This window comes from Penaeus vannamei, chromosome 4 (assembly GCF_042767895.1).
Source record: "Penaeus vannamei isolate JL-2024 chromosome 4, ASM4276789v1, whole genome shotgun sequence".
NCBI lineage: Eukaryota > Metazoa > Arthropoda > Malacostraca > Decapoda > Penaeidae > Penaeus > Penaeus vannamei.
Genome location: NC_091552.1, coordinates 22,691,106 through 22,703,605, shown reverse-complemented (window position 1 = coordinate 22,703,605; position 12,500 = coordinate 22,691,106). Strand labels below are relative to the sequence as shown.

Genomic DNA, 12,500 nt, shown 5'->3' with positions numbered 1-12,500 from the left:
TAAACATTAAAATGTTTTTAAGATACAGCAGGCAAATAATAATTTAGTATATACAGCTATAGTTTGAACCCATTCCCTTCTGCTAATTTTGCAACATGAATAACTTGTATGCATCAGTTATCAATTTTATTAAGTTATTAAGTTATTCAACAAAATATATCATCCTTATTCATTATGATAGTAAGCTGGAACAAAAAGAGTGCAAGTGGATGACAAGAATTGCACAAAATGTAATTTTCTGTGTCCTGTATGTGCCACAATTTATGAGTTGTCAAGCATAAAGTGTACTTGGATATTATAAGGGAATCTAGACAAATCTGCCTAGTAGTAAATGCTCTCAGCACGACATCAATGCAGTTAGCCTTGGTGAATAGTAGTTTTTTGTTCATTATAGAGGTTTTAAGATAGAAATCTAGAATTTTCTCTTCTGTAAACTGTTGCGATGGTTCATCATAGTTTCTACATTCTTCAGTTCAGGGATTATTTTTAGCAAATGATGCATCCTTTTCAGAGGTCAGATGAAATTTGAAGACTAGGTCTTGATATTCAGAAAGAAGAAAAGCAGTAATGTTTATTTCCTGCTATGATAAGCCATCATTGATTCGAGGTATAGCATAAAGAGGAATAATAGCATCACAAACCCTCATGTTTGTAACATTCTGTACCAATTTGTCCCATGGATTTCCTTTATTACATTGTTTTAGTAAATACTTTCCTTATTAATACAAAGGTTGTAGAATTACATATAGAGAAAATTGATAACTTAGATGTTGCTAAACTTAGAGAGAGCTCAAAAAATTGACTTTCTGGATATGGACAAATAATAGTAGTCTGGAGAGATGCTGAAATTAGCTTTCATACATGCATTTACAATACATTACTATCAAAGTGGTACTGTAAATGTCATCCAGTGATTTATTTAGATTTATTGTGAAAAAGCAGGTACATTGTTGAGGCATCTGAGTGATTATGAAGTAATGTTATTTATATTATACACACAAGCGATACAAGGCCTGGCTGTCATATTAATGATAGTTATGTTGGGTTATATCTTACAGAGATTTTCTATGTAAAACAAGCTAATGTTTTAATTTACTAATACTTTTTTACAAGGATTATATAATTTTTTTACATTTTCTTTCAGCATGCTTGTGCAGAGATCGTTTACTTCTTCCGAGTTCCTCACAAAAAGTACAGAGGATTTGAAGAAGTGGCCCGGGATACCCTCAATGAGATGGTCAATACTGGCAGAGCAGCAGTTGAATACGCAATTGCGCGACACAAGACTGTCAACTTGGATATAGATATAAAGAGCCCATATATTGTACTGCCAGAACATGGTTCAATACAGAAAGGAGGCAATGTGTTAGTATTAGATATGGGTGGACTAAAGGTCAACAGTGAGATAGGAGGCCAAACTGTTGATTTGGAGGATGCAACAAGGATGGAACTTGAAGAACGTCTGTACGATCGGTTAACCATTACAGTAAATCAACTCCAAGTACTGTTTGCTGATTCAGGTGATGAGTGGCGGGTCCACAGAACACGTGATGATTCTGATTCTCACCTTCTGCCTAGAGTAAGAGTTAAGGTTGATTTGGCCAATAGCATTCATCCTGAATATCGACAACAGCCAAGACAGAAGATAGATATCCACATTACACCTCTGAAATTGAATCTATCAGACAGCCGCTTAAGTCATCTTGTAGAATTTGCTCATCATTTGCCTGTACTGCATTCAGGAATGATTATTCCAGATTCTGTCGACAATGGAAGATTACCAAGACAGGATCTAGATCTTCAGCACTGCTTAATAGAACCAAATGTGTCTGAATTGTTGGGAATAAGAGATAACTTGTTGAACCGTCTTAAGAAGAAACTGATACCTGATAATACAGATATGCATGCAACACCTCCTCTACTCAGACATGTAAGGCCTCTCTCATCAGTTGACACAATTTCTCAAACAAGTCTTGAATTGGAAAAATATTTCTCAGCTTCAGATAACAGTGATGATGAAGGAGAGACTTGGGGAAAACCAGTTGATGTACCTGGGTTTGAAGACAACACATCCCCTAAAAATATGATTACTATTTTGTCACGTTTTTGTATAGATGAAATTGTAGTAGGCATATCACGCTCAAATGAACATGGGGAAAGACCTTATTTGATGGTGAGAGCTACACATCTTGTAGTAGAGTCAGCCATGATGGATTATGGACCAGCGGTACAAGTTACTCTGAGTTCTCTTCATCTTGTTGATAAGTATCATCATAATCCCACTGGGGAATATTTGGAGCTGGTCTCATCACCACAGACTGGATGTGTAGCAACTATATTGTATCGCAAAGTACGTGCCAATTGTCCAGATTTCAAATCTCATTTTCACTCATGTGAACAGAGCTTAGTTGTTGATTTTTCAACACTGAATTTAGTGTGGCATAGAGGTTCTATTATAACACTAACCAATTTTCTTACATTACTGTCAGCTAAGTTAGGGCATATTGAGCAAAAGATACCAAAAGTAAGTATCCCCAACAGCTTCATGACATGGCTGACTTCGGGGCCAGAGGATCCTCCTGTTCCATCAGGGGCAACCAAGTGGTCCTTTGCTACACATCTCCATACTCTCAGCTTGAAACTGTGTGATAATGAGGTTGAATTTTTACAAGCAAAGATTGGAGGTCTACAAGGTGAATGTGTCTTTAAGGCTAATGAAAAGAAAATTCTTCGAGCATCTCTATTAGAGTTGGTTGTAGATGATCTCTCAGATATGACTCTCCATCCACGAATAATTGAAATAGAGGAAGATAGAGTATTTGACATAAAGTTGGTTCACTTCAGTCCAACTCATAAAGGTGTTGAAGAAATTGACACTTCTCCACATGGCATAAATCCTGATGCATCACTCAGGATCAGAATTGGAAGAGTACAGTGTGTGTTCCTCTGTAAGTTCTTTGCAGACCTCCAAAGGTTCATGGAACCAGTGTTGAACAGAGAGGGAACTCAGATTGCTTTTAAGCATGCAGAAAAAGCAGCAGGGGCAAGTATTGATGAGCTGGTTTCAGGAAGGAAGATCAGCCTAAGTATTGATATTCATGCACCAACAGTCCTCGTTCCTCAAAAGTCTGACTCTCCAAGTTTGTTAGTGTTTAATCTTGGAGATCTTAAGATTGACAACTTGTTCAAGGCAGTGCCAGGAGGAGGAGGTGGTGCTATAGAAAACATTCTAGTTGAGCTTGGACCCCTGCAGATATATAGAGCTGTGATGACCTTGGGTGGTGGATTAGAGATGCAAGAAGATATATTAGAACCTGCAGTCATTAGAGCAGATGTCAAACGTTCCTTGATACCTCAGTGCAGAGATCTTTTATCTTGGGATATTGGCATACACATGGGGGCTCTATGCATAAATATGGGGCAGTGTGACCTCAATACCATTTTGGCTGTTATGACACAGAATAGGGCTGAGGCTCAATTTACAGATACAAACATTCACTCCCAGCCACTCACACCAGTTGATCTTGGTACTCCAGTAGTTGGTGATGATAATGTTGGTCGGTTGCAAGCATTTCTTACACATTCAGTGGATATCTACCGAATTGCTGATGCTCTCATATCTCTGGATGGGCTGACAGTGACTCTTTATACTGATATGGATGAAGTTCTAAGTTCACCTGTTCGTGATGCAGCAAGTGCATTGTGTCGTTTGGAAGTTGGAGAGATTGAAGTGCATGGAGATATGAATAGTGACAGAAGCATGGATGTACGGCTTACATTGCACTCTTTTGATTTATTTGATGTGAGAACAGATAACAGTCATGCAGTAAAAAAAATATTTGGTCAGTATAGCAGTGAAATGCAGATGAATTTTGGAAGATTTAGTGTGAGTGTCCCACCAATGATGGATCTTATGTATAAAGTTAGTCCAAATGGTGATGCAGCAATTGAGGCCAGTGTAGAAAGAACAAGACTAAACATGTCTGTGGGATTTGCAATTGCAATGTACAAATATGTGAATGGTGCAATACCAAGTACTGCAAGTACCAGTGGAGGTATTCTTAATCCAGGTTTTGTTGGTGACCTTGGAACTACTGTAGATGGTGTGAGAATTATTCGGCGGCCTCCAAGTTCAGTGGACAGCACGAGTGGTTACCTGTCAACAGTCACAAGCAATATGGATGATCAGAAGACTCTGTCCATATCACTTAAGGTTAAAAGACCAGAGATAGTACTTTTTGCAGACCCAGATGAGACAGTTAGCAGAGTTTTGGTTATGAGGTGTGAAATCCATGTAGATTATTCCAGACATCCAGGTAATGAGAGTTTCCACTTCTCATTAGATGGATGTCAAGTATTTGCTACCATGTATACTTATCATGGTCAAAGCCCATACTCCATCATGATGCCATGTGACATTGAAGGATCCTGGGTATTTAGAAGTGTAGAGGAAGGTGTGCGAGCAGAACTTAAAGTCTCTCATATCCATCTTCATCTGAATCCTCCAATAGTACATTTGCTTATCAATGTAGTGGAAGAACTGATGAGGAACCTCAGCCCTCCAATGATACCCTTTAGACTTCAGCGACCAACAGCTGACCTGGATGACCTCTGGTCTCCAAAGCCTCTTACAGCCAACATTTCTCCCACACATCCTGATGATGAAGTGTATATTAAACCAGAATATCCTTCAACTAAACCTCAGCAGAGACTGGTTATCAGGTGCTCAGTTATCTCTGTGTCCTTTGAGAGGCAGTCATTGAAGTCAGCTGTTCCGGTGCTTTTGATGAAGGCAGCCTTGAATACTGAGATCAATGATTGGTCAAAGCTCATGTACACTAAAGCTGAAATACAGTTACAACTGTCTTGTTACAATAAAGAGTTTTCTACTTGGGAACCAGTCATTGAACCAGTCAGTGAAGATGGTAAAGTGATGAGACCATGGGAGGCTCTTATCCGCACCCTGCAGCATCAGGCTCAGCCCATTGGCATCAAGCGCAATCGATCAGGCCCGCACTATGATTCTGTTGACAGTGGTTCTTCAAACAACAGAAACAGCTATATCAGCTGTGTTTTAGATGATTCAGATTCTTCAACAGATGAAGAACACCAGGATAATGAAATGGTTGTTTTGAAGCCTCATGCAACATCTAAGATCAAGCGCTCTAGCATTAAGCGTTCCACTGCAGATCTTGGAAGTTTCACAGGTAAAGTTAACTCTCTTAGATTTGGATGAAAATATTTTTTTGAAACTATAAGACAACAATCAATAAAAGAAAAGGGGCAATGGTATGGTCTGTAGGTTGCATCATATACAAGATAGCTAAAAATGTTAGCTCTTAAAATGTGATCTTGAAGAATGACTGATGAAGTGTAATAACATTCTTCATTTCTTCAGCTTGAATTAGACGTTGTGCTGTCTTAAATGTTTTATTCATTATGAAAATCCCTAATATGGTAGACATATATATTCACTTGCAGTGGTTTAAATAAGTGATTTTGCATTTGATTAATTTTATTGATATATTATTTTCCTGCATAGTTCTGTTATTGAATTGTTAATTTTTTTCTCAGGTTATCCATTGGATTCAGATTCTGAAACTGAAGATGGATTAATACACAAGATATCAAGTGCATTCTCCCACATGTTCTCTAGTGACTCTGAGGGATCAGAAGAAGAAGAGAGTAGTGATGATATACTTGAGGATGATAAAAAGCGAGTCAGGGATCGGCACGAAAGATCTTTATCATCTGCAGAAGGACAGGATTCTCAAGAGGAAGCTGATGGAGTCTTCAACCCCCCCCAGCTTATTCCAGGTACTATATAAATACTTTGTGTGACTGGGGATGCATGTGGGTAGGTAGGTATGTCATGGTGTAGTGCTCATGCCAGTGTAGTTTTGGTCAGAATGAAAATCTGCCGTGATGATATAAAGGATTAAGGATAGGCAAAAACTTGTTAAAACAGACCCCTCAGAGCCAAAAGGACAGGCATTGCTCACTTATGGAAAGGAACCATAGATCACTGGATATCCATGAAAGCAATTGTCTGCTTTTTAATTTTTCTTATTTTTCCTTACAGACAAAGATAAACACATTACTTGTCAGTCTGATGACATAATAGACTGAAAATAAGTAAAGTTTCTTAATCTTATATTTCTACTCTAGATGCAGTGGATGGTCCTGCTCTAACCCCAGAAGATGCAGAAACAGGAGAGCTTGCTACCTGCATTTTTGTTGACTCAAGGGATCATATGGAAGTATCATTGACACCACACATTATGACTTCAATTTATGATCTTGTAACTGAATATTTAGATAAACCTGAGAAACCACAACCCATTGTGTCCAGTGCTAACCCAATTGCTCAAGAAATCGTCGTTGTAAATGAAATTGGACCAAACTCAAAAGTCACAGTTGTGGCCCAAGAAGAGGTTAGTAGGCATGATTAATGGCCACTGTAAATTAGAAATTATTTTTCCATATGTTTTTAAACATTTACTCTCTGTCTTTAATTCTAATTATTATTTACAGGTATTAGTTTAGAAAGTGATTGATTTATTGTGAGACATTGATAGATGAAAATGCATTTTTTTCTTATCCAGAAATGATAGCAAGCAAGTATAATTACCCTAATTGGATTCACAACTGTTGCATCCAAGAACTAAGCAACACAAACATTAAAAGAAAAATCTGTCCTGGCAAATCCTCAACACTTGACCACCACTCCTCCTTCACCTATCCCTTAGTCACCTCCACTGTGAGCAGATAAGACTAACTAGAAACTTAATCTGAAGAGAATAATGCTATTAGATCCTCTCATTAAACCCCTTGGACAGAAAAAGAGTATTTTCCATCTGTCAAATGCCTTATTTTCAGGTTCATCGAGGCCTGATTTGTTGATTAATTACAAACAGAAAAGGAGTGAATGAAATTAAATGAATACATTTATCAGTTATTTTAGAGAAATAGTCATGCAGAGTGAAAAAGGTAGAAGCAAAAATTGTCAGCTTGCCATAGAATAAAGTACTAGTAAAATGCAAAACACATAAACCACCTTACCAACATTTATGTAGATAAAGACTGGCATATTGGTATAATCAGTGTCAAGTAGTAAATATCCTAGAGTTGCAAAGAAAGTGCATGAGGCCCACTGGCCCACCTCATGGAGTCTACAAAGGCTGTATGGAAGAACATGAAGCATAGTTCTGCACTAGATGACTAGCAGAAGCATGACCTGGGTCACCAAGTTCCATGTACCATTTAATTATTTTCATGAGATGTAGACAAGAACAGGAATGGTACAGATCTAGCCACAATTATACAGAAGTATTGGAGCTCACTGGAATTGAATCTAAGTTGGCCTTCTAGGCTGCCAGTGGTAACAAGGAATAGGAGGTCCATTGACATACCATGCCACAACCTCAGAACCCTTTTTTGCCTCCAGAATACAATATGCTTATCAAAACCATGGAGAATTACATCTTCAAGGTGATATCATTCATCAGACAGTAACAGCAGTTCTTTTACAATATTTGACCTTCAGCATCATCACTGATGAGCTCACAGAGGCTTTTGCTGATGCGCACATTCTGTCAATGCACTGCACATCTGATTCCTTGAGTATGATAAAGATGGTTTTTCCAACATGCAGAAAATGTTAGATTCCACTTTTATGGAACAGGACAAAGCAAAGCTCTTTTCACAATGATTCACTCAGAAATGAGCTTGCAATCATCTCACAATAGGCAATCACTTTTATTCCATACCATTGATAACTCAGATAGATGAAAGATAATTTGTGATATGTTTACAGTGATGTACATAGAAGTTACAGAAATTTGGTTCTCTCTGTGTATAGAATTGATTAAAAGAGTTTTTGTTTAAATGTATATAGGTATGTGTTAGGGGTGCATGACATACATGCCAGGTCCAATGTGATTTTAGTTTACTGATATTGTTTGCACATATATGGCTACATAAGTGCTTGTTCACCCAGGAGTCAGTTATTAGGCCTACCTATCACACCTGTTTACTCTTTTCCTTGATTAAAAAAAAATATATATATTAATGCTATTAGGAATTGGATACCATTATGAGGGCACTAAAATCAAAAATGAATATAACAGTATCAGTAGTAATATCATTAGAAAAAAAAGATGCAGGGAAATCAGCTGAGGTCATGTAGAGCAAACTTACTGATTTGTTGGTGTATGAGCACTTGGGTAGCTATCTGTTTGCAAGAAAATTCACACAAAAAAGAGAGGACAGTACATGTACCCATAGTCAATTAGTGTTAGTTAATTGGTTAACTGATTTTAATCCTACTAACCATGATCCTCTTCACCAGGTTGATGGAGAGACCAGATTTGAAGTCTTAACCTCAGCCAAATACCAAGAGCCAGATTCTCTGCCTTCAAGCCCAGCATCTGGAAAGAGCCGCAGTCGTGGAGAATCAGCTTCTGATGATGAAGGCTGGCCGGAAGGGTAGGTTCAGGCTGCTAAGCTATATATAAACACTTGCATTACTTTTGTGAATTTATCTTATATAGGCTAAATACTTTTATTTATGTAGAGCATGTCATAGGTATGAAGCAGTGACAATAAAGTCCAGTTGGGTAAATATCAAGAAAGTTAGTTAAAAGTTATTCACCCATGCTTTGATTCTCTCAAAGATTGCATATCACTCCTTTTTTCAGTAAGAATTAGGTAGGAGTATAATTTGTAAAATAAGGTCTACATATGGATAATTATAGCACACATCATGAATGGTTCTATCTATGGTTGTCTGAATTGAACCAGCACTCCCCATCAGAAATGCTAGTTCATTGTACAGAAGGCAACCCAACAGTCACTTGTTCATTTTATTTTATTGATTTACTTTTTTACTGTCATTATTTTTTTCCCTTCAACACTATCATTACTATAGAGCAAGGAACAGTGAATATTTCCATGTCATTCATTTGTGGCACAACTTGCCTTATTACAATGAAGCCTTAAAAACTTAAAAACAACTGAGCAACCCTAATGTGTGTGAAGAAAAAAAGAAGGAATGAAAAAGATTGCATGGAGAGTATGTTAGAAAACCTGAACAACTTTCTTGAAAACGGAAACTCACAAGGAATTATCTTCAAAATCAAAGTAACTTTTGCCAATAGCAATCTTGATATTGCTGTTTTACACAGATTACTTGGTAATTGACTTAACATATGTTGTATTACATTTCAGAGCACTAGTAGGTTACTTTAAAACTACCCCATAGTTCTTACAATATTCTCTGTATGATTAAGGCATGTTAAGATGCCATTAAAAAAAGGTAAATTTCTTACAAGAAGGAATGCCACTCAGATGATAATGATGATGATTTTTTTTTTTTTTTTTTTTGCCTGAATAAGGTATCAGACTGCATAGGAATAGTTTCTCTCTCATAACTTTGGAATGTGCTTATTCATTCATTTATTAATTATTTTTACCTCATATGGGTAGCAGCTCTACCCATAATAACACTTAATGCTATTATGGATATAAAGCGTCATCCTGACTATCCAAGAACTAAGCCATGAAAATTAATCTTTAAAGAATTAAAAAAAGCCCTGATTTAGGTGTTTTCTCTCTCTCTCTCTCTCTCTCTCTCTCTCTCTCTCTCTCTCTCTCTCTCTCTCTCTCTCTCTCTCTCTCTCTCTCTCTCTCTCTCTCTCTCTCTCTCTCTCTCTCACTCTCATATATATATATATATATATATATATATATACAATATAAGATAAATATAACTCTATCACTCTAAATAATCTAATATATATAAAAATATAACTCTCACTCTCCCACTCTCACTCTTCCCTTTCTCTCTCTACCCTTCCTTTCTCTCTCTCTCTCCCTTTCTCTCTCTCTCTCTGCTGCCACCTCTCTCTACCCTCTCTCTCTCTCTCTCTCTCTCTCTCTCTCTCTCTCTCTCTACTCTCTCTCTCTCTCTCTACATATGTCTCTCTTCTCTCTCTCTCTCTCTTCTAAACTTTCTTTAACTCTTTCTCTCTCTTTTCTCTCCTCCATCCCTCCCTCTCAGCTTTTCCTTCTCCCTTCTCCTCCTCCCTCCACCCTCCCTCCCTCCCTCCCTCCCTCCCTCCTCTCCTCTCTCCTCTCCTCCTCCCTCCCTCCCTCCTCTCTCTCTCCCTCCCTCTCCTCCCTCCCTCTCCCTTTCTTTCTCCCTACTCCCTCCCTCCCTCTCCCTTTCCTTCTCCTTCTGCCTCTCTCCCTTTTCCTTCTCCTTCTCCCTCTGCTCCTCCCTCCCTCTCCCCCCCCCCTCTCTCTCTCTCTCTCTCTCTCTCTCTCTCTCTCTCTCTCTCTCTCTCTCTCTCTCTCTCTCTCTCTCTCTCTCTCTCTCTCTCTCTCTCTCTCTCTCTCTCTCTCTCTCTCTTTCTCTCTCTTTCTCTCTCTTTCTCTAACATCTTTCTCTCTCTCTCTCTCTCTCTCTCTCTCTCTCTCTCTCTCTCTCTCTCTCTCTCTCTCTCTCTCTCTCTCTCTCTCTCTCTCTCTCTCTCTCTCTCTCTCTCTCTCTCTCTTATATATATATATATTATATATATATATATATATATATATATATATATATATATATATATATATATATATATATATATATATATATATATATATATATATCTCTCTTTCTCTCTCTTTCTCTCTTGTGTCTGTGTCAGTGTGTGTATTAGTGAGTGAGTGAGTAAATTTTACATGAATACAACAGTAAGTGGCATTACCATTTTTTGCACTAAATCTTCACACACATTGTTCAAGGTTCTAGTGCAGTAATTTTATATATGGATTGTTATCATCAACTTGTATTCTTTGAAAGTAGTAAAAAAAATATGTCAGTATTTTGTAAGATGGAATCTAGTTAAAGATTGATGTAAGTCCAGAAAGATAGAAAGCTGAATATGCAGATTATTGAGCCTTTTCTTTTGGGATTTGTTTGCTTGTTTTTAATAATCATACATATCTACCATGTTATGTGGCTGTTTCATCCAGTCTTAACTTAATGCATAGTCCATTGATTATTCATCATAAAAGGATTGCCATAAAATCATTGAGTAGGCTAGATCTAGTCAAGGAAACAAATTAAGCCAGGACCTCATTAGGCTTTCCATTGGTTTTCCTGGGTTGTCTCAGACTTATGATCATGCAACGATTGGTGTTTGGCATGGTTACTCCTCCCATCCACTCTCCAAACCCCACTCCCTTCCTCTGCTCCCCCTGTTTTTCTTGCCTTGCAGTAAATATTCTAAACTTGCTTGATTTGAAGCTTAGCAACCATTTGATGATTCATTATGAGAGAAATATTTCCTGGTGTGTAGATCTTTCCGAACTATAAATGCCAAATTGAACCTTCCCCTCCTCTCTTCTTGCTTTCTTTTCCTTCTGGTATTAAGACAGGACATCAGTACAATAACACATAACATTGTTGCGCACTAGCTAGATAGAGATGGAGGTCTTATGTGTGAAGAAAAGGTATATAGATGTTACCTTGAATTTTTTCTTTTTTGCAGTTTCTCTTCTAAACTTGTTCACTCTGCTGCTCAATAATTGTTTTACATAACAGGGGTTGAACGTTTTCTAAGTTTGTACGACCAGTCTCTCCACACTCATAATACCAAATTTACTTATGTGAAAAATGAAAATTTAAGTATTAGTTTGGCATTTGTGAAAAGGAGCCATGAGGATTAGCCAAGCAATTGCAGGCATCAGGGGTAGGACATTGGGAAACATTTGCTTTTTACATGCCTCATATTCAATGTCTTCTAAATATTGGTGTTAGAGAAATCACTTGTGTAAAGACTCTCATTTTTTCTTATTTTTTCTGTCTTTCTTGCTTTTAGATTTTATTTAGCATATTTACTATGAGAGCAGGTTACTTTCAGTTGAGCTCAATGTATAATTCTTATTAATCTAGATTGAAAATCATACTAATATATTTCATTGTTGAGGAGTAAAAAGTAGAACCGGGTGATCTTCATTCCTAGAAGTATGGATGTCATGAATCTGAGAAGGAGGAAATAGGTACATAGACTCCATTATTATAAGTACAAAACAAAAAATATATCAATGGTAAATATATTGCCCATCTTTTGTTTTTTGTGTGCATTCAAAAAGACGACAGTGATAACTACATTTTCCTCCTCATGAGAAACAGTTAAATAGGCCAGAAAATGGTGATTCTTTCTGTACTGTCCACCAATGAGTTTAGCACTTTTGATGATTTGATATTAGATGATACATCTACCATGTATCCATATCTTTGTCTTTTAGTCCAGATTTGAACAAAATGCAAGGATTTATAATAACAAAAATTATGATAATTAGGAAACTGAGATAAGGGAAAAATTGGCTAAATGCTTAGATTGGCACACAAAACATGATCAATGGTAAGTCTTTTTTCCTCTCTTAGAAATACAGGGTTCTGATGATGGATTTGGTCATGGAAAAATCCTCTACCCTGCCTCCTGCCT

General features: G+C 37.3%; 1 protein-coding gene across 1 annotated transcript in view; it reads left to right on the top strand.

Moving 5' to 3' along the window:
• The window catches only part of LOC113815065 (intermembrane lipid transfer protein VPS13A), a gene marked incomplete in the record, with an annotated part of 80,758 nt that overhangs the window by 27,333 nt on the left and 40,925 nt on the right, over positions 1–12,500 (top strand). The window contains 4 exon segments of the mRNA XM_070120877.1: positions 1,145–5,207; positions 5,575–5,817; positions 6,169–6,434; positions 8,351–8,487. Of these exon segments, the coding sequence (XP_069976978.1) occupies positions 1,145–5,207; positions 5,575–5,817; positions 6,169–6,434; positions 8,351–8,487 (4,709 nt within the window).